At 35.6% G+C, this 23,312-nt stretch overlaps 1 protein-coding gene across 2 annotated transcripts in view; it reads right to left on the minus strand.

Annotated features, from left to right (window-relative positions):
* TFEC (transcription factor EC) overlaps nucleotides 1–23,312 on the minus strand; it is a 139,418-nt gene that overhangs the window by 27,138 nt on the left and 88,968 nt on the right. For both annotated transcript variants that reach the window (XM_042922625.1, XM_042922636.1), the window contains 2 exons: nucleotides 22,439–22,687; nucleotides 10,607–10,693 (listed from right to left, as the gene is read on the minus strand). In XM_042922625.1, coding sequence (XP_042778559.1) covers nucleotides 10,607–10,693; nucleotides 22,439–22,687 — 336 coding nt within the window. The remainder of the gene's footprint in view (nucleotides 1–10,606; nucleotides 10,694–22,438; nucleotides 22,688–23,312) is intronic.

A 23,312-nucleotide genomic window follows, 5' to 3' on the forward strand; every position in this document is an offset into this window, starting at 1 on the left:
TGTGTCAACTGTACCTAAATAAAAACGTACAATAGCAATAGGAATCCAAGACAATATAAATAAGATATTTTGTCACAATAAAGTTGGGCTTCTCATAAATATATTTTATGATGTCAAAAAGGAAAAAAAGACATCTGTGATCATATCAATAGGTTCAGAAAAATATCTGATAAAATTCAATCCTACTTATGATAAAATTCTAAGTGTTTGAAAAGATAATGAATTTCCATAACCCTAGAAAAATATAGATTTGCCTATGTTTAAAATCATGCTGCCCTTAAGAAAATAAAATCTGGATCCAAGCATATTGTAGAAAATCTATATAAGCTATGAAAATATTCATATATCCATTTATTCTTATTAGGCTACATATAATAAAGGACAACATAAATAATCTGACCTAAATTCCATATATGTTTTTCTGACTGTTTTGGCTTCTTCCCTCTTCATATACCATGTCCGATTTACCACCTAGTATGATTTTTTTCTTTAAATCATTTATCAGTTTATATTTTCTTCTCTGTTCTCATGTATAAATTCTTCAGGATCCTAAACATAAATTATGTCCTTCCATCTAGTATCCCTTCATCCCTCTCAATTAATTCCCAACTTCCCCTCTCAGACCAACTCATGTTTTAAAAATACAACTTCCTTCTGATCTCTCCCAGCTCAAAAATCAAAAATCAAAAATCAAAAATTTCTCTCCCTACTATCTTCCACATTAAGGTCAAACTCTTGTGTCTAGCTTTTGAAAATCTAATTAAGTGGCCCCACATTATCTAGTCAACATTATTTGCCCCTATATACCATGTATATATATATATATATATGGCATGCTTTCCAAAAATAGATTTCAGACTCCAGTGGGAGAGAGCGGGTGGAGGGAAAGAGTGTTGCCACAAGGACCATATGAATCTATATATTGGTAATTTAAAAAAAAAGATTGTAAAATACAAGCATTATCCTAACATATACTACGTCATAGATAATTGAGTATATATTATGTGCCAGATATTAAGCTAGTATGTTTCATAATAATAACAAATAACATTATCTCAAGTAATCTTTATAACAACTCTATGAGCTTGATGCTTCCCATTTTAAATATAAAATAATTAAAACTGAAAAATTAAATCACTACCTCAAGATCATGCAGTTGTATAAATAGAGGGCTTGGGTTTTAATCCTTGTTCTATCTGAAACAAAGGCTGGATTCGTACCTACCCCATTCTGGGTAGGTCCTTGCCTATAACACTTTTAATAGTAAGAAGTGAATTGAATATGTAAAAAGTTGGAAGCCATTGAACTATTTTTTTCTGTTTTATTCAAGTATCAAAATCCAACCTACTCTCTAGGGGCAGCCAACAGGCCAAACCTTCCCCAGCGTGCTCCTTCATGGCAGCCTGATTTATTTTTCTCTTCACCAAAACACTATAGGCCTAATAAACTCAACCATAAAATTAATAATTTAGTTTATATTTATTGTTTTACCCCTCTTCATTTATATTTACTCAGCAAGGACAGCACAATAGTATATACTACTTACCACGTTTGTGAAAATTGATTATTTATCTAAAACCCTGAGAATTTTCTGAAGGGGTGTGTGTGTGTGTGTGTGTGTGTATGTGTGTGTGTGGTCTGTGTGTGTGATATGTCTATCTCCCAGATAATCTCATTATAAATACAAAATAGGAAAGAAAATAGTGTATACATATCATTATATATTATATTTTCAGGTAGTTTTTCAGTATAAACACTAAAAGCCAAAAAAAAAAAAAAAACCCACCATACACCTTTATATATATATATGTGTGTGTGTGTGTGTGTGTGTGTGTGTGTGTGTGTGTGTGTGATATCTGTAGATCTATGTCTATATCACATATTTAGTGTAAGTTTCATGGGAAACTGAGGGAATACTTGGAGTTGTTTGGATCATCTATTTTTCTTTCCTGTGAAGACATTCACTAAAATGGTAAAAGTGGGCATGAGATTATCAGAATAACTGTAGACATAAAAAGAAGATAAACATCAGACATAAAGAAAGAACGCTGTAGGGGAGCATATACCACACAATGTCTGCATACATAAAAAACTGGCATTTAAAAGATTATTTTCTTTCTTTTGGATATTTATTCATTTAAATGTAGTAAACTAGATTTTTCCAGTTTTAAGACACACACCATTGAATATCCTGCTTTATATTATTTGTGAAAGTAGGGGCTATGAGGTTTGAATGACAAACATTGAATAGGGAAGTCCCACTGAGTTATTATTATTTTTCTTCTATTATGAGTGAATACAAATAATGTGTTGGGCGGGAGTAGAAGATCCCTTGTCCTTGGCCAGCTGGCTTATAACTCAAGTAGAAAAGATAAAACACAAAACAGAGATGGTAACTTATAAATACTTTTGCATCATATACTTTATATGCATATAATCTATTTAGTACTAAATTAATAAAAATAGTTATTGATTTAATGTAAACACTGTAATAAATAATCACTGGAACCCTCACTTTTTGATAGAAAAATCATAATTAAACATTTTAACAACTTTTTTTATTAAGAGACAAAAATATTTGTACTGTATCCAGAACACAAAAACTATCCTGTAAGTAAACAAGCTTGTCAATACAGCAGATTATATAATACACATTTCAAAGCTCAGTTTCTACATACCTTATTTTACTATTAGTTTATAAAGTTTATATTCAGTATTTAAGGTGGTTTCATCCCCAAACGTTGAAAGAACTCCAAAATGCACTTGCTCACCAGTTTTAATTCTGAAGTGTCTATAACCTTCACAATAGCAATGGTTTTCTCTTTCTACTTCATCATTTTCTTTTCCTTAAAAACTTGCAAACAATAGCTGAGAGAACTGTGCAGAAAACTCTGTGCCAAGGTGAACTTTGGCTCTTCCTTGGACTTTAAGACTAATCTGGTCTAGATTGTGATTGACAAAAGCTTGCTTGTTGATGTTATGCAGTTCTTTCAAGTTCCAACGAAGCACAAAGGGTTGTTAATATTTACTCAGTTCTCATCTCTGGAATGGTCTTGAACTATAACAGTTTACTGAGATTGCCAAATGCCACCAGCATTTACAGACACATGATTGAAAAAATAGCTATATATGATAAAATAAATGAGTTACTGTGCACAACCACGTCTCTGAAGACAAGGGGTGAAACTAAGACCAATGGGTAGAAATTATAGGGAGACAGATCTAAACTCACAGACTAAAAAATCAATCCTGGAGTGTGACAGAGAATCAGATCAGCCTAAGGTCCCTTCAAATCTTATGATTCTACAGTTCTAGGAAACACCTCGCTTCCTTCTGAGGCTGCTGGCACAGCAAGGTGGGTAGGATTGCTATTGCATCTGGTATCATACAGGACTGGATTCAAACCCTACCCTGCCCTGCCATTCACTTAGTGTATAACTTGAGCAAATTACTGAACTTCTCTAAGCCTCTTTTCTCATTTATAAAGTGATAACAGGTAATACTAGATACTAGTCTCTATCCCATAGGTTTGTTGTGGTGATCAGTGTAATTTTTCACACACACAAAAAAGCATTTTGCACAATCCTTGTCACATAGCAAGCACCCAAATCACAGTGGCTATTATTATTGTTGTTATCCTTGTTGCTACTGATTTTTCTCCATTAAAAATTCTTGGGGCGCCTGGGTGGCTCAGTCGGTTAAGCGGCCGACCTCGGCTCAGGTCATGATCTCGCGGTCCGTGAGTTCGAGCCCCGCGTCGGGCTCTGTGCTGACCGCTCAGAGCCTGGAGCCTGTTTCAGATTCTGTGTCTCCCTCTCTCTGACCCTCCCCCGTTCATGCTCTGGCTCTCTCTGTCTCAAAAATAAATAAACGGTAAAAAAAATTAAAAAAAAATTCTGAAATACTAATGTATAATGGGAACAATCTTTTCAATACCATGTGTAGATTTTAAAGTATTTATTTCACATGCATTTGCTGAACACCTGTGATGTGTTAGATATTGCGTTAGGCGCTGAGGATAAAATAATAAACAGGTTACTGCTCTAGGTTTCAGGGACACAGCAGTGAGCAAGACAGAAAAAATTGTTATCTTCAAGGAGTTCACATTCTAGGGGTGAGAGCACACAATAAATAGGTGAATAAAATAATAATTCTAATCATAAGTGTCAGAGGGCATCAAAATAAGATATTAATTTAGGCAGTGATGAGATGGGGTCTTTTAGCTAGGCTGATTGTGGAAGGCCTCTCTACAAGGTGATATTGACTAAACATTGGGAGCATAAAGGGCAGCCATGTGCAGATCTGGGACAAATGTATTCTAAGCAAAAAAAAAAAAAAAAAAAAGGAAGTTCAATGGTCCTAAAATGTTAGTATGCATGTCATGTTCAAGGAGCAGGAAGAAGGCCATTGAGGCCAGAGCCTAAAGTTAAAGGGAAGTGCTGACAATGGTGAAATGTCTGGCTTATTTTCTGAGGATTTCAGGAAGTTGACCGAATGTTAAACAAGGAGAAACAGAATCTGAGTTTTGCTTTGTGCAAATCATTCTGACTACTGTGTGAACAGCTGTAAAGGGGCAAGAATTAGCAGGGAAGTTAGGCTGGAGTCTGTCTCTGATGTCCAAGAGAGACTGGAAATGTGATTTAGTAGAGGCGCTGATAAGAAGCTGTGAGGTTCAGGAAATCTCGGGTGTTAATCAGGACATACCAATAGATGTGGAGGTGTGGGACTAAGAGAGAGAAGAAAAATGACTCTTTTGGAATGAAGGTTCTAGATGAACCAAAAGCAGATTTGGATGGGTGGGGTGGGGGGTGGACAAAAGCTTTCTGTCAGTCATGTTAAGTTTGAGATGCCTGTTAGAAGCAGAAAAGATGAGACGTAAGCAGTAGGATATACAAGTCTAACATATAGGGGAGAGATCTAGGCTGGGCAAGGGTTGAGATCACCTGTAGGATGTATAGATACATGAGAAAAGAGGGCTGAATTGTGAGTCTTGGAACACGTTAGCATTTAGACATCTGTTAGAAGAGAAAGCACAATCAAGGTGGGTGGAAAACCAGAAAATGTGGTGCCACAGAATCCCAGATAGTACTTCAAGAAGGGAAAGTGGTGAACCATGGCAAATACCACTGAGAAGCCAAGACAAGTAAGGAGAACTTACTATTGGCTTCTGCTTTGGTTGGTTTTAAGAGTTCTTTGTGGATTGTGAGAACAACAGCTCTGTTGGAGACTAGAAAACAGGAGGTGAGTATATGGATAAAGGGTGAAAATTGAAGCAGTAAGTTGTTTTTTTTAATGTGTGAGTAAATCAAGGGGGTTACTGGGTGGCTCAGTCAGTTAAGTGTCCGACTTTGGCTCAGGTCATGATCTCACAGTTCCTTGAGTTTCAGCCCCGTGTTGCTGCCCTTCTCCTGCTCGCTCTCTCTCTCTCTCTCTCTCTCTCTCTCAAAATAAATAAACATTTAATGAAAATTATGTGTAAGTAAATCATGAAAATAGTGTGGCAGCCAGAGGAAAAAATGTGTTCAAAGGGAGTTATTTGGTTTGGTTTTATTTTTAGGGAGTGTTATTAAAGATTAGTGTAATTGCTGATATTTGTAATCCAATAGATCAGAATAGACTGATTGTATAGGAGAAGGAGTCACTATTTACAGAAGGAAAGTCCTTGAGAAGGTAAGAAGAAGATCCAGGGCACAGGCGGTGGAATGGCTTTAGATTATGAACTGGAGTAATTATTCTAACAGAAAAGATGACAGTAGAAATGAAAACAGATACAGGTGGTTTAGTAGAATTGGTGATGCCAAGCTAATGAATGAGTTCTCATACATTTGCTCTTTGAAATACGTTGTAAGAGAGAAATCAGCTGAGAAATAAAGAAAGGGCAATGAATTCTAGAGATTTGAAGAGAGAAAAGAAGGTATAAAAAATGGTCTCATTAACCAGGGAATAGCTGTGTATCATCTGGTGGTGGTGAAAACCCCTGTGCAATTTTGGTGATGTATCTTTGATGAGGACTATGAGCAATGTGGTGAAATTTTATCCATTAAGCTGCTCAGGTTGAGACATGGAGTAGGATGAGAGAGAAGTTTAATCAGGGTTGGGGTTTTGCCAAGGAAGTAAACTGAGGAAAAAATGGGGATATGTTAGGAGTGTTTGCAAGAGGATTGGTTATAGTGCTTGATCAGACTCTATACAGGTTAAGGAAATTTTCATTGCAAGTGTGAAGTAATAGGTATTGAAAATATTAGTGATAGAGTCCATTGATTTGAAGCTTGAAAAATTGGTAAAATAAGAACACTACAGTGATGCAGTGAAAAAATAGAATGTAATGGTCAAAAAGTGTGAAACAAAAAAATGTGATGGGATAGAAAAAATGGTAATGACAAGATTTGGGATATCATCATGTGAGGGGAGGGCTAAGCAGGGAAGAAAATAAATACAGTGACTCTAAAGAGAATGAGAAACTGACAGGTTAGAGTGTTGACAAAAATCATGACTGACTTGGCTGAATGTTTCTTGCACTTTGTCTCTTTTTCAACGTAGTTTTCACAGTTGTTGAACTAAGAAGTAACTGACAGGTGGGGCGCTTAGGCGGCTCATTCAGTTAAGCATCCAACCTCGGCCCAGGTCATGATCTCACAGTGTGTGAGTTCGAGCCCTGCGTTGGGCTTTCAACTCAAAGCCTGGAGCCTGCTTCAGATTCTGTGTCTCCCTCTCTCTCTGCACCCCCCCCCCCACTTGCATTCTGTCTGTCTGTCTCTCTCTCAAAAATAAATAAACATTTAAAAATTAAAAAAAAAAAAAGAAATACTGACTCTAGTCACTAATCAGTCCCCATTCATTTCTGGATCAGAAAAACCTGGGCTAAATTGATCTGTGAAGACCCTGAAGTACTTCATTCAAGCTGGATAAATGTGAAGGACCACCACAAGTGGTCCAAGATTCCCCTCAGCAGATTCCAAGTTTCCCATCAACAGAAGTTATAGCATGACTTTTAGTTAAGCCTATATGCAGTGGTCCTGAGATAAATCTTCGCTGAGTGAGATCCGAGGTTTTCTGCCTATGCCACAGCAAAGGACTGGTAAAATGGCCAACAGCACACTCAATAGACTGCCTCTGAGATTCTGCATATTTCTATGAGAGCTAGAGAAAATACATGGAAAATACATGGAAAAGTGACCTTCACGTAATAGGTGAGAAATCAATAATAATTATTTTTAGTTGATAAATATCTCACTTTTGAAGCTTACCATAATAGACATCTATTGTTTTAGCCTCAGTAGACTTCACTTACATTTATTTTCGTGACAACTCCTGCTCTCATTCTTACTCTTAGTCCAGGTAATTTGTTGTGTGAGCTGCTCACACAGCTCTAGCGTGGGCTCAAGACCCAGAGAAGTTGGCTCAGGAAGAGATACATGTCAGAAATTGTTCCAATAAAAATTATCCCAGAGATTTAGCTGGAACCAAGGGGAAAAGGTTGCCAAGCCTAACTGAATGTATCCATTAGGATGAATTTGGTTATAATAATCAGAAAATCCCAACACACTTGGCTTATAAAATAAAGGGAATAAATCTTACATAATGTGAAATCCACAGGTCAAAAATTCTCCAGCGGGCATATAAAACAGCATTTTTTTTTATTTCTCTTGGCTTTTCTTCTCCCTTTTGTTTGTTTGTTTTGTTTTTTCTTAGTTTATTTACCTTCCGGGCAATAAAATGACTATATAAGTCACATTGTCCTACAACATCATGGAGAAGCAAAAACCTCTTTCTTGGGTCTACTTTAAAGACTTACGAAAATTCCCAGAAAGCTGCTCAACATGTCAGAATTGCAACACAAGCCTATTCTTAAAACTGTCTCTGGCAGAGGAAACGGGGCCACCAGGATCAGCTGAAGTTAATCAGAAACTTCTCTTCCTTGTGAAGAAGTAGTTGTCTGCAAAAAAAATTGGGTTAGCAAGAAGGAACTAGGTGCGTACCTAGGGATAGGTTATGGTAGTGTTTGCTCAACGGCTGGGAATAAAGCCAGCACAGAAGAAAACAAAGGCAAAGTTATGGAGGGCTGCCCACATGTGATAGTCCTTAGGAATTTACACATGACATGAACCAACGAATTTCTTTCATGCTTAAGCCCCAGATGAGCCATGTTCTACCATCTGCACCAAAAGTTCACTGGCTAATAATAACGCTTACTCAAAGCATTTTTCTGGATCCAACAGGTCTGTATTTTCATTCACATGAACTATAAACGTCCTTTAGAGTTTCCTATCTCTGTTATACCAGCTATTCTTATACATTCTCTTTTTCTCACCTCTTGCCTTTTCTTATGTTGTTCTCTTAACCTGTTACTTTTCTGCATTCACAGATACCTCTTAAAATCTTAACTATCCTTCATAACTATATTTCAAACATCATCTTTTCCTAAAGCATTTCCAAAAAAATCTCGATTTTTATGGTTTCTCCTTCACTTGAACTGCAGAGCCACTCTCTGACCAGCATTTCAAATGTACACATGTAGGCTACTAAGTAAGATTTAATATAAAAAAACAGCCTTGGAGATAAATATTTTTAATTATTGTTGTAATTCAGAAGAAAGCAAAGAGAGGCTAAGTAACTTGCACAAAGTCTAGATCAGACCCTGAGTTTAACACCGAGATCCACACTCTCCCTCCCTGTCTCTCAGGTACAATTCACTCCACTCCCCTATTATCATGTGGCTCCTTGACATGTGAATTGTGTCTTATTCAACTGAATTGCCTATGGTAAATGTATTACACTTTGCACATAATATGTATTGAATAAAGAGATTTGGTTAATTGAACTCTTTGGTTTTATGTGTAGATCTAGATTTATCAATGATTGCTGATTGGTCACCAGAGAGATTTCTTTGTATAAGTATAGGTAGACCAGTAGTATCTATCTTTTTAAAAGTACATTCTGGATATCAAAAGCAAATTCCAGATAGTTACTGCCACCAATTTGTACTGAGTAAGCCATTTTGTGCAGCCTCTACAAAACACATAAGATAATTTGACAAAGAGAATGCTGCAGTATACAATTTTAATGAGTACCACATACAAAGAAAAGATTGTAGGAAATTAATATCATTTTCTGAAACCCAGAAGTTGAATACTGGTTAAGAAAATAGCATGTTCATGCTGTGAAATTAGACAGGGAGAAATTAGCATTAATAATATATTTATCTAGAGAATTAGTCAGATTTCATGTAACCGTGCTGCTTGAAATCTGAAGAGAGAAGAGATAGACTTGTCAGTCCATCCAAAAAAAATAAAAATAAAATAAAATAGGGGTGCCAGGGTGGCACAATCAGTTAGGCCTCTGACTCTTGATTTCGGCTCAGGTCATGATCTCATGGTTTGTGAGTTCCAGCCCTGTGTCCAGCTCTGTGCTGACAGTGTGGAACCTGCCCCTCTCTCTGCCCCTTCCCCCGCCCCTGACTTCCCAAAATAAATAAATAAACAAAAAATAATAATAAATAATAAAATAAAAATTAAACCTGCAAAAATACAAGGTTTTAAACCTCATTTGACCTTTGTCAGACAATGCCAGTATTAGTGACCTGTTTTAAAGTGGAGGTCCTGCATACCACAGAAAAGGAGGAAAGAGATACTTCTGTCTTTGGATAGTCTATCTGGGAAAGAAAAAACAGAAAATAAAAACGGGGTGCTTTCTCAATTTTCTTTTATGATTTTAAATTTAAATATTCATCACTAACATATCCTAGCTCATTTATTTACTGACAAAAAATCATACTACACAATATAGTCAGAATTCACTTTCTTTAAATGAAATGTTTAAAATAACATCTCAGTCACAATCTCTCATATTTTGTCTCATTTTTCTAAAAGGTCTAAAATCATAAGAAAACAAACCAACAATAACCCTTCAAAGTATGTGGAAAAACCTTGCACACCCTTTACAAATAACATTTTTAGTGATTAATAAATAAGAGATGAGAAGGCAACAGCAATCAAACCAGGAGATAAGATACCATCTCTTCATTACATATCATTCCAGGAATTTGTGCTGATTGCAACATAGACATCTGTCTACATGCCTTAAAGTAGGGTGAGGCCTGTTCTACTTTTCGTAAGTTCATCTTTGATCTCTAGTTATTAGGTCTGAAGCGAAGTCAGATTTTTTATAGTTATAATATTTTTCTTGTCTCTACAAGGTGTAGAGCCCTCTGAATCTGACAGTTGTTAGTCATGGTAAAATAGTCCAAATGTAGCCATTAGCTTATGAGAGTGTTTTGATTATATGCTGTGTTTCAGGAAATCTGAAGATTAAATCACTCATTGAAAATGCTGTAATAGATTACATATATAATTAGATGGATGTTTATAGGGATTAGATAGATAGATAGATAGATAGATGGAATATCACAATGTTATTCCTGAGTAACATTATATAATCTTTTTTTCTGCACCAATAGATATTTTCTACTATTCATCTGTTATCTTATGTCTGTTTCAAAAGCGTAGGAAAAAAACATTTACTAATCAAATTAAATTTATTTTTTATATCATCAGATGCTACTATTTATTTTGGTCTCACTGACCTCCTCAAGTCTGGAAACACTTACTGTTCTTTGCATTAGCAGAGGAGAGTCTGTTCCTTCCTCTTTAAAACTTGATTCCATACCGATTATATCCTCAATAACGTCTTCCATCTAGCAAAATATATAATACATTTAGAATACTGTGCATAATGAGAAGAGTTGTGCTTCAGCCTGAATTCAGAAAGAAAAAAATTAGCAATCTTTTAAAGTTTTTAAGAATATTTAAATTAAGGTTATATGTATATCAAAACCGAGAATATTTTAGAACTTAAAATGAAGTAATCCTGACACTCTTTGATCTGTGTTGCTTTCCCATGAATTTGCTTCTACTACCAGCTGGCAGGTGATGGCTGGGCAAATCACCCTGGGCTAGTCCCTTGGAAATCAGTATCTATATAAATAGACTGGTTATCATGAAGTGCCTCAAGCCAGACCCCACGTACTTAACATGTAGAGAGATGACTTCCTATAACTTTACTTTCCTTTTGAAATGTTTTGATTGCATCTTACAGGTGGATATTCAAATATCAGTGGTCATGCCAGCCATTTGGTCCACGTGGATACAGAATATATGGAAAAATGTTACCTAACTTTCCGTAATGGCTAATAACCATAACAGCAATAACGACAACAATAATAATCACCGACATCTTAAATCGTAACAATGGCAAACACATATAGAGTGGGAGACATGCCAGGCACTGTTCTGTGTGCTTTGCATACATCAGCCCATTTAATCTTCACAAAAACTCTGAGAAGTGGATGCTATCCTTACCTCCACTGTACAGATGAGGAAACTGGGAGAGGAAAAAATGCACAATAAATTGTTCCATGATACAAAGCTAGTGAGTGACAAAGACAGGATTGAAATCCTGGAAATCTGGCCCTAAAGTCCTAACTTAAATCAGTTTTTCACTCCTTTCTCAATTCCATTCTAAAATATCTTCCTTCCCTTCTCTACTTTAGCCGGAGAAGATTGTAAAAGCTTGTATTTTGGGGCGCCTGGGTGGCGCAGTCGGTTAAGTGTCCGACTTCAGCCAGGTCACGATCTCACGGTCCGTGAGTTCGAGCCCCCCGTCGGGCTCTGGGCTGATGGCTCGGAGCCTGGAGCCTGTTTCCGATTCTGTGTCTCCCTCTCTCTCTGTCCCTCCCCCGTTCATGCTCTGTCTCTCTCTGTCCCAAAAATAAAATAAACGTTGAAAAAAAAAAAAAAAAAAAAAAAAAAAGCTTGTATTTTAAAAATACCATGCTTGCCCCCTACTTTTCTCTCTAGCTGTAGCTCTCCTCTCTCCCACTATATTCTCTTTAGTGACATTTCAAAATATGATGTAAACTCAGAGATAATGAGAATGCTGAATTTATACACTGTAGCGCTCTTAATTTCCAAAAACTTGTGCAGAAACAACCAGGACTAAACTTGGTGAGATGTATAAAAATATTTTATGATTCTGTTAATTTTATCATCAAAGCATGATTTCTGAGAACCTTAGAGAATTAAATATTCAGACTTCTACTAAGATACCTTAAAGTTGATATGCCAAAAAATCAGAACACTATTTAATATTAATTTAACAAAGATTTGTTGAGCGATACTTATTGCAATACCCTGTTGTAAGCACAGGAGCTGTAAAAGGAAACAGCACAGAGCCTCTGCCCCCCTGGAGCCCTAACTCTAATGAGAAAACAGACAATAAACAGCTTAATAACAAACAGTGGCCTGAAGAAATTAACGCAGGTGGGGAGAGAGTTTGATGGGAATGAATGTTATTTTAGAAAATGGTCAGAGGAGGATTTACGGATATTTGAACAAGGACATGAAGAGCATGGGGAAGGACAGTCCTTGGAAAGGAAGCAAAAAATACAAAGACCCTAAGATAGGAACATATATGTTCAGAAAGAATGTTGGTCAGTGGGAATGGAGCAAGAGTCAGGTTTGAGATGAAGTTGAAAATTAGGCCCTCTAGGTTGGCCAGTGGTCTCCGTAAAAAATCTCTGCAAGTATAGGAATGTCCTGCACTGTCCTGCATATAATGGCTACTGAGCACTTGAAATGTAGCTAGTTTAACTGAGGAATTAAATCTTTTTTTTTCAAGTTTTAATTTAAATTTTACTTAGTTAACATGAAGTGTAATATTAGTTTCAGGAGTAGAATTTAGTGATTCATCACTTAGCTCATCCCAACAAGTGCCCTCAATACCCCTCACCCATTTAACTCATCCACCCTCCTTCCCCTCCAGCAAACCTGTTTGTTCTCTATCATTAAGAGTCTGTTTTATGGTTGGACCCTCTTTTTTTTTTCCTCCTAGGTTCATCTGTTTTGTTTCTTAAACTCCACATGTGAGTGAAATCATCTGGTAGTTTTCTTTCACTGACAGACTTGTTTCATTTTGCATAATACTCTCTAGCTCCATCCACATTACTGCAAATGGCAAGATTTCATTATTTTTTATGGCTTAGTAATATTCCATTGTATTGAAACCGAGGATATAGACATTGATATAGATCTATAGCACATCTTCTGTATCCATTCATTTGTCTCAATGAACATTTAAGTTCAGGAATTAAATACTTAATTTGATTTAATTTTTAAAGATGTTATTGAATTTGAATTAATTGAAAATTAAATTTAAATAGCCACATGTGGCTAGTGAGTACCATATGCAAGAGTGCAGCTTTTGACTATGGTCTGGATTTCATTTATCTATTTATTTTATTATTTTTTTAATTTGAGTATAGTTGACACACACACTGTTACATTAGTTTCAGGTGTACAACACAGTGATTCGATGAGTCTATATGGTAGGCTATGCTCACTACAAGTACAGCTACCATCTGTCACCATACAACACTATTACAATGCCATTGACAGTATTCCCTACACTTTGCCTTTTACTCCTGTGACTTATTCATTCCAAAACTGAAAGCCTATACCTTGCACTCTCCTTCACCCATTTTACCCATCTCCCACTCCCATTTCCTCTGGCACCCATCAGTTTGTTTTCTGTATTTATAAGTCTGATTCTGCTGTTTGTTTGTTTATTTGTTTGTTTTGTTTTTAGATTTCACATATGGTCTGCACTTAACATATTATTCCATGTGCATCAAGAGATCTTTAAAGGACCTAGGATAATAAATATGCATATTTTATTTCTTTTGTTTAGGACAGTCTGTGAAAGCTTTAAAATATATTCTTGATTGTAACTAAACTCAGATTTTAATTTCATGATATTTCTCTCATTCATGTTTACCGTTTCATGGACAGCAAATTTGTACTGAACAGGTGTAAAGAAGACCAGAGGAAAGAAGGATGTTAAACACAATTCATGGTAAATGCTTTTCTATTGGGAACTTCTAATATTTTCACCAAAAATTATATATATATCATTTATCTCTTCTCTTTCTGGAAACTTACATCACAAATGACCCACTGTCTTGCATCTTTAATTTTTCCCTGTTGCCTGTAAATATGCTTAGGTTTCTCCTATTTCTATAGAAAACCTTTCTTTCTTACGTGTGAAAGTTCACCCTCCTTGGAGGCTCTTCTTTGCTTCTCTAACACCTCTACCTTCATTTCTGCCATCCACCTACATCACAGTCTTTTTTCCCTAATTTATTGATGACGTTGATTCCTCCATTATGTAAATTGATTTTGAGATCTAACATCCATTCAAAAACTTCGCTCCACAGCTTCTAGGAAACTTTATAATTAATCACAAGAATTCAGTTGTTATTTTTAAAAAGACAATAAATGCAACATTTTGATCAGATGAAACAGAAATAACATATGAGGCAAAAAAAAAAAGAGAAAAAAGAATTACAAATCAGCAGAATAAGCATCCTCAAAATGATAAATGAAGATAATGAAATGCAAGAAAGAACAAATTATTTTGACTCAATCAAAATGGGGATAATAGGTTTGGAAAGCACGAGGTTTGAGGACAAAGGAAGAACATTTATAAAGTTTGAGAAGTTTAAAAATAAAGATCTACAAAAGACTAGAATGAAAATTTTCAACAACACTGGGTACAAGAAGACAATGGGATGATAATTGAAGTATTAAAGTTAAAGAACTTTGAACCTAGACATTTATAACTAATAAAATATCCTATAAGTATGTGGGTGAAATAAAATCGCCCCTGATGAACATTCATGCAAAAATTCTCAACAAGATACTAGCAAGTCGAATCCAACAATACATTAAAAGAATTATTCAGGGGCGCCTGGGTGGCTCAGTCAGTTGAGTGACCGACTTCAACTCGGGTCATGATCTCGCGGTCTGTGGATTCGAGCCCTGCGTCGGGCTCTATGCTGACAGCTCAGAGCCTGGAGCCTGTTTCAGATTCTATGTCTCCCTCTCTTTCTGCCCCTCCCCGGCTCATGCTCTGTCTCTCTCTCTGTGTCAAAAATAAACATTAAAAAAATTAAAAAAAAAAAAGAATTATTCACCATGATCAAGTGGGATTTATTTATGCACTGCATGGGTGGTTCAATATCCACAAATCAATCAACGTGCTATACCACATTAATAAAAGAGTGGATAAGAACCACATGATCCTCTCAATAGATGCAGAAAAATCATTTGACAAAAACAGCATCCTTTCTTGATAAAAACCCTCAAGAAAGTAGGGATAGAAGTAACATATCCTCAACATCATAAAAACCATATACAAAAGACCTATAGCTAATAACCTCCTCAATGGAGAAAAACGGAGAGCTTTTCCCCTAAGGTCAGGAACACAGGAGGGATGTCCACTCTCACCACTGCTGTTCAACATAATACTGGAAGTCCTAGCCTCAGCAATCAGACAACACAATGGAATAAAAGGCATCCAAATCAGCAAAGAAGTTGTCAAACTTTAATTCTTTGCAGACAACATGATACTCCTATGTAAAAAACATGAAAGACACCAAAAATTTGGTAGAACTGATACATGAATTCAGCAAAGTTGTAGGATATAAAATCAATGTACAGATATCTGTTACATTTCTATACACCAATAATGAAGCATCAGAAAATGAAATAAAGGAATGGATCCCATCTATAATTGCACCAAAGACTGTAAGGTACCTAGGAATAAACCTAAATAAGGAGGTCAAAGATATGTACACTGAAAACTATAGAATGCTTATGAAAGAAATTGAAGAAGACAGAAAGAAATGGAAAAACATTCCATGCTTATGGATTAAAAGAACAAATACTGTTAAAATATCTATATTACCCAAGGCAATCTACACATTCAATGCAATCTCTATCAAAATAACACCAGCATTATTTACAGAGCTAGATCAAACAATTCTAAAATCTGCATAGAAGCAGAAAAGACCCCAAATACTCAAAGTAATGTTGAAAAGAAAAAAAAGCTGGAAGCATCACAATTCTGTACTTCAACCTGTATTACAGTATTACAAAGCTGTAATCATCAAGACAGTACGGTACTGGCACAAAAACAGACACATAGATCAATGGAACAGAATAGAGAACCCAGAAACAGACCCAAAAATGTATGGTCCCAAAAATAATCTTCGACAAAGCAGGGAAGAATATCCAAAGGAAAAAAGATAGTCTCTTCAACAAATGGTGTTGGGAAAACTGAACAGCGACATGCAGAAGAATGAACCTGGACCACTTTTTTACACCAGACACAAAAATAAACTCAAAATGGATGAAAGACCTAAAAATAAGATGGAAAACCATCAAAATGCTAATGGAAAAAACAGGAATCAACCTCTTTGACCTTGGCCACAGCAAGTTCTTACAAGACATGTCTCTAGAGGCAAGGGAAAAATAAGCAAACATGAAATTGGGACCTCATCAAGATAAAAAGCTTCTGCACAGCAAAAGAAACAGTCAAAAAAACTAAAAGGCAACCAATGGAATGGAAAAATATATTTTCAAATGACATATCAGGTAAAGGGTTAGTATCCAAAATCTATAAAAAACTTATCAAACTCAATACCCCTAAAAAACCAAATAATTCAGTTAAGAAATGAGCAGAAGACATGAATAGATACTTTTCTGAAGAAGACATCCAGATGGCTAACAGACACATGAAAAGATATTCAATAACACTCATCATCAGGGAAATACAAATCAAAACCACAATGAGATACCACCTCACACCTGTCAGAATGGCTAAAATTAATAACTCAAGAAACAACAGATGTTGGCAAGGATGGGGAGAAAGGGGAACCCTTTTGCACTGCAAACTAGTTCAGCCATTCTAGAAAATAGTATGGAGCTTCCTCAAAAAGTTAAAAATAGAACTACCCAATGACCCAGCAATTGCACTACTAGGTATTTTTCCAAAGGATATAAAAATGCTGATTTGAAGGGGCCATGCACTCCAATGTTACTAGCAGCATTATCAACAATAATCAAATTATGTAAAGAGCCCACTCCCTCAAAAAAAAAAAATAATAAACATTAAAAAAAAGGTTGAGGGGAGCCTGGGTGGCTCAGTCGGTTAAGTGTCTGACTTTAGCTCTCATGGTCCATAGGTTCAAGCCCCACATTGGGCTCTGTGCTGACAGCTCACAGCCTGGAGCCTACTTTGGATTCTGTGTCTCCCTATCTCTCTGCCCTTCTGCTGCTCATTCTCTCTCTCTCTCTCTCTCTCTCTCTCTGTCTCCCTCTCCCCCCTGTAAAAATAAATAAATACATAAACATTAAAAAAAGAGCCCAAATTTCAATCAACTGATGAATGGATAAAGAAGTAATGGCATATATATATATATATATATATATATATATATATATATATATAATATATAATATATTATATATATATAAGTATATATATAATATATATAAATATATATTTGTATATTATGGAATATTACTGGGCAATCAAAAAGAATGAAATCTTGCCATTTGCAACAATGTGGATGGAACTAGAGTATACTATGATAAATGAAATAAGTCAATCAGAGAGAGACAAATATCATATGATTTCATTCATATGTGAAATTTAAGAAACAAAACAGATGAATATAGGGGAAGGGAAGGAAAAATAAAATAAGATAAAGACAGAGGCAAACCACAGGAGACTGTAGCATAGAGGACAAACAGAGTTGACGGAGGGGAGGTGGGCGGGGGGGATGGACTAGATGGGTGATGGGTATCAAAGAAGGCACTTTTTATGATGAACATGGGGTATTGTATGTAAGTGATGAATCACTAAATTTTACTCCTGAAACCAATACTACTCTGTATGTTAACTAACTTTGAATTTACATTTAAAAAAAAAGAAAAACACTCTTCCAAGAAATACTCCGGTTAGATTACAAATAAAAGTATGAAACCTATACAAAATATAAGAAAAAATGAGTAACAGTAACTTTTTCGTGGTCTAAACAAAAAGAATATGGATAGACAGAGAGATGATAAAGAAAGAGAGAGAGAGATACTATAAAATATCAGTACAGGAAGATAGGTGAGAACAAGAAGGATAAGGTAAGACCATACTCAGGAAGATTTTTACTTAAGGATACAACATAAATCTTTGTGAACAATGAGATAGATATAGAAAAAATATAACTATGCATTTTGAAAAGTTAGAGTAACAAAACAAAGAAAAAAAGAAAGACGTAACTTGTTCAATGGAGGATAGAAAAAAAGATGACAAATAATCAAAGTATAGTAATTTAAAAATATGAAAAAAATAAAACCTAATAGTAATAACAAGAATGTAAATGGGTTAACACACTGTTCAAGAAACTATCTCTCAAATTGTAAGAGGTATTGTAGTATTTAACTAATGTAAGAGATAAAGCTGAAAATAAAGTGAAAAGATGTCCCACAAATATGACTAAAAGGAAACTACAGCAGCAATGTTAATATTAGACCATATAAAATTTGATAAAATTTTAAAAGAAAAATAATACCAAATGATCATAAATTCATTTACACCTGAAAATATCTACAGCAACAATTTGTCAGAATTCTACAGAAAAATAAAGCAATAATTGCAGGTAAACATTTGAACTCACTTCTCTCAAAATCACAAATTTGAATTTAGTCTTCTCTTCACCTACTCTTTAGGACAGGCCTTGAGTCTTGTCATCCTCTAAACCACTCATTTCTAAAATCTTAAATTCCATTATCTCACTCATCAAAATGCAATCTTCCTTTTAGATGCAATCTAGACCCTGTTGCAAATCAACTAAACAATTTTCAGTTTAGGACTGTCTATGTCTTTGCCTTGTTATCTTTCTGCCTAGCCATCCTAAACATCTCCATCTTCTGTCAACTCTGAATTCAAGGTGGTAGAATGATTTCTGCCCACCATCCTACTGACATTCCTTTTGTTGCCATTTTCTTGACTGCTTGACTGCCAAATTCAATAGATATTTACCAGCTTTTGTTTTACTAGACTCAGCTACTAGAGCATTTAGATCATTCCTTCCTTCTTTAAACTAACTCTTTGGCTTCGAGGACACTACACTCGCTATCTTTTTATTTTACCTTTACAGCCCCTCTTCTCTGACCACCCCTTAAATATTGTTGATGGCTCAATCCCATCCTTTCTTCACAGCTCTCATGAGCTTTCTTTCTCATTTGAGCTTTCAAGTACTCCCCACATGCTGACAAGTCTCAACTATTTTCCTCCAGTCTAGACTACTCTCCTCGGGGAAAACTGGGATCTCTAGCTGTCACTAGCATCTCCACATGGTGGTCTCCCAGATACCTCAACTCTAACATGTTCTAATAGAGGGTCTCATCCCCTCTCACTGCATTATAGAAATAACCTCCCAACTGGTCTTCTCCCTCTAGGACCCCTCCCCTACATAGCTGACAATGATATTAAAGTCAAATCCAATTATGTCACCCCAAACCCCACATTTAAACCTTTCACTCTATGCTGAGCATAGAGTGCCAACCTTTCCATGATTTGTCCATTGCCTATATCTCTGATGTCACCTTTTGCCACAATCTGCCTACTCTTTTTCTGCTCACCTCATTTTCTTCTGTTCCCCATCTTTATTCTTCACTGGTGCTATCTCATCTAGCTAAATGCCCCACTAGCCACTTTCTCTAAGTTTTACTACTGACATTTCTGAATAAGAACAGCACTTTCATGCTCCTATTTATACCATTGTCCTTTCTACATAATATCATAATTATTTGCTAATGTTTTTTTCTCTCCTCTTCAACTTATACTTCCTACGAGATACAACAGATAAGAAAACAAGACAATGAATAATTAAAATGTAGCATGTGCTGTGAGAATGCTATGATTAGTGCAATTTTTGTCTATATGATATAGGTATTGCCATGAAAAGGCAGAGAATAAGCATTCTTCTACACAGAGAACCACCAGTAAAAGCACCTTAGAGAAGAAACCTGAAATGAATTTTGAAGAGTTACAATTATCTAGCCAAATGCTGGAGACTGAATGAGTAGTTGGTAAAGAAAGGACAGGAGAGGAGAGAACCTGGGCCACTAGTGAGAATCACTAGTGAACCCATATGACTGAAGCACAGAGTGGCATGGGGCCGCCGAATGATAAATCTGGATCAGGAGGCAAAGGTTAAGTGTGGAAGGGTCCTGTGTGCCATGAGTACAAATTTGGATTTTATCCTGGAAAGGCCCAGGATAAAAAGAAAAAAAAAGCTTCTTTTGATTTTCTATTTCATTGTCTCAGAAACCATTCATCATCATCAAGTTACTCCTAATACCAACCCCCAAATCCTGAATCTAAGGATGCTCTACACAGACTTTTTCTGTGGTAGCTATATTTTCTGAGGTCTTCTCTGAATTAATGAACTGCTCTCTGATGTCATAGGAAGACAAGCTTAGGAGAAAGAAACACCAAAGGATGGCAACAGCCACTCTCTCCCGAGCCCCCACTCTGCCTTTGTGTTTGGAACTTTAAAAATGCAAGCATCAAAACAACTCTTCAAGTCGTAGAAATGCTGGGAAGGTTAAGGATTGAGACCACGCGGCTAGTAAGTGGTAGCTCTAACCCCATACGGTCTGACTCTAAAGACTGCACACTTGCTGCTTTGTGACATGGACGCCTAGCACGAATCAAAGAATATTAGGAAATTGCAACAACATAGGATACATCTTAGCTATGAAAGATAACAAGACCGTGAATGGTGGCCAGATGTGAAAATGCGCACTTGATAAGCCGAATCAAAGAGAACACACACTGATTAAAACTATAACACACTGGATAACATTATGATTAAATAGATATTAATGATAGAAGAACCTTTATATACCTAGTTGAAAAGACAACGGTTTAAAAAAAAATAGGAAAAAATCTTCTGTAGCCAATATGCACATCACCCCTAGAACTCCACACCTCTTGAGGCTTTCAACCATTCTCAGACATGCAACTTTGACACCATCGAAAAGACCACTACGATCAAATAAATTTCCTTTAAAATGTGAAAAATTATAAAAGAAAAAGTAACCTGTGTGTCTAGAGAATAAAAACATTTACTAAGGAAAACTGAGAACACTGATTTATGTTACTTATCCTTTCTTATTTTTTAGAAAACATATTTCATAAGATACATGATAAGATAATTTTCTGGGTTTTGCCTAGGACTGGCATATGCATATCCTTTGGGATTTTTTTTCCTTAGAAATCAATCTTCTGCACCATGAAATGAACTTTGGAAGAAGGGGGTTGTAAGATAAATTGTATTGGTTGAGTTCTAATATTTACTATACAGATGATTTTCATCCTACATATATTTTTATGATCTTCTTAGAGTGAATAGAAAACCTACCTCTACATTCATTTTTTTAAACAAAATTCCTTAGATATCCACTACTGAAAAGTTTAAGTAAATATACATGTAAAGATTTATGCTCAGTTTTGGATTTCAAAGACTCCTGTTTTATGGTTGCTTTATATTTATTAAACAGTCTACCAGATCCTTATTATTTTCCCTTTTCCAGATTAAAGTAAATTTGGAAAAAAATGAAATCTTCCTCTGTCACTTGGAATTCTCATAATGGGATAGTGAGCATTACTCTGGTGACTGGAGGCTACAGACTTAATAGCTAAAAAGCAGCAACCTGAAATCAGTAATCATCATCAGGAATGTAGATTGGGAGATTAAATGTGGGAGATCATAGGATCATGGCTCCATCTAACAAATCAAATGGAAAAAAAGAAAAAGAAAGGAATAGAAAGTTCAGCTATGAATGTAGTTTTCTGCACTGAGATATTAAAGGAAGTCTTTTTCCCCAGGTCTAGTGGTTTGTCAGTTCAATTCATTCTTCAGTACTTTTTGAAGATTCATTCATAAGCAGGTCACAATAAATATAAACCCCATGACATCACACATTTTTATTCATTTTGTATCCCTGGCACCTCTAAATTCCTGTGATTTAGTAAATGGTAGACATGTATTTGTGAAAACTATAAATGAGTAAATAATTAATAGTAAGAAATCCAGATACGATTCCATAAAATGTTAAGTGCAATAAGCTTTTTAGTCTTATTTCGGAGCACATATTGACTGCTGTTTAAAAAACTTCTTCCTATTTTATTTTAATGGGTATTTAAGATAATATAACTATTGATGAATATTTTAACTAAATATACCAGGAAATCTTTACAAAGCTAAATCTCTCTAATATAAATTACTGTTAGAGCTTAGTTTGACTCACACTGATACATAACTGAAACGAGTATTGAAAAATGAGTTTATATTTTATTATGCATAGTAATTAATATGTGCATAACTAACTATTATATATGAATCCATGAAGACATCCCTTGTGTTAAATGCATTTGCATTTGGAATGTTTACTATAAAAATGTAGACTTCAATTTCTTTACATTTTTCCTCAAAACCTGATTATAGGTTTTCATAAGTAGCTATTAGACATACATGCCATTCCACATTGTCATCTTCTTTCCCAAGAGTTAGTAACTTGGTGAGTGGATTTCCAGTAAGGCCAGTGTCACTCTCGGGAGAAGGGTGCCCATGCTGTAGCAGAAGCGCACTGCTTGGCGTTGGAGGCTGTGACCGTTTAAGAGTCTGGTTGACGATTTGGTAGTCAAGGGTCATGAAGGGTTTTACTTGTCTCTGCACTTTCTGTAGCTGGGACTTCGCAGGACTTTCCAGGTGTGCTGAGACCTACAAAATAGAAACAGAACAAATGTGTAGTAACGTTCGGTGAATTCGAGTTCCACCTTCAACAACTGAATTATGACAGACACACCACAATATCTGCTTCTCTCAAATTTATGATTCGTGCTTCTGTCATAATTTATACAAGATACTAGTAGGTGATAGTTTTTAAGAAGTAATTTAAACTTACTAAAATATTTTTAGTGCTAATTCATTTTTTAAAGAATAGCCCTCAAAATAATATGCAGCCGAACCAAAATTTGGAATAAACACATAAGCCCCAATACTTCTTGAGGTTCCAGAAAAGAAAGCCTAAAATAATACAAGGAAAATATAGCTGATTCACTATTATTAGTAATTTTCATATAATATGTATTTCCTGGATTTTTTATATTACAAAAAATATTCTATGGGACATAATCACAACTATTTTTTATTAAATATATATATATTTATGTTTGTTTATTTATTTTGAGAAAGAGAGAGCAATGGGGGAGGGGCAGAGAGAGAGAGGGAGAGAGAGAAAATCCCAAGCAGGCTCTGCACTGTCGATGCGGGGTCGAACTCACAAGCCGTGAGATCATGACCTGAGCCAAGACCTTTAATGAGCCACCCAGGCGCCTCATTACTT

Source organism: Panthera leo, chromosome A2, assembly GCF_018350215.1.
Source record: "Panthera leo isolate Ple1 chromosome A2, P.leo_Ple1_pat1.1, whole genome shotgun sequence".
Taxonomy (NCBI): domain Eukaryota; kingdom Metazoa; phylum Chordata; class Mammalia; order Carnivora; family Felidae; genus Panthera; species Panthera leo.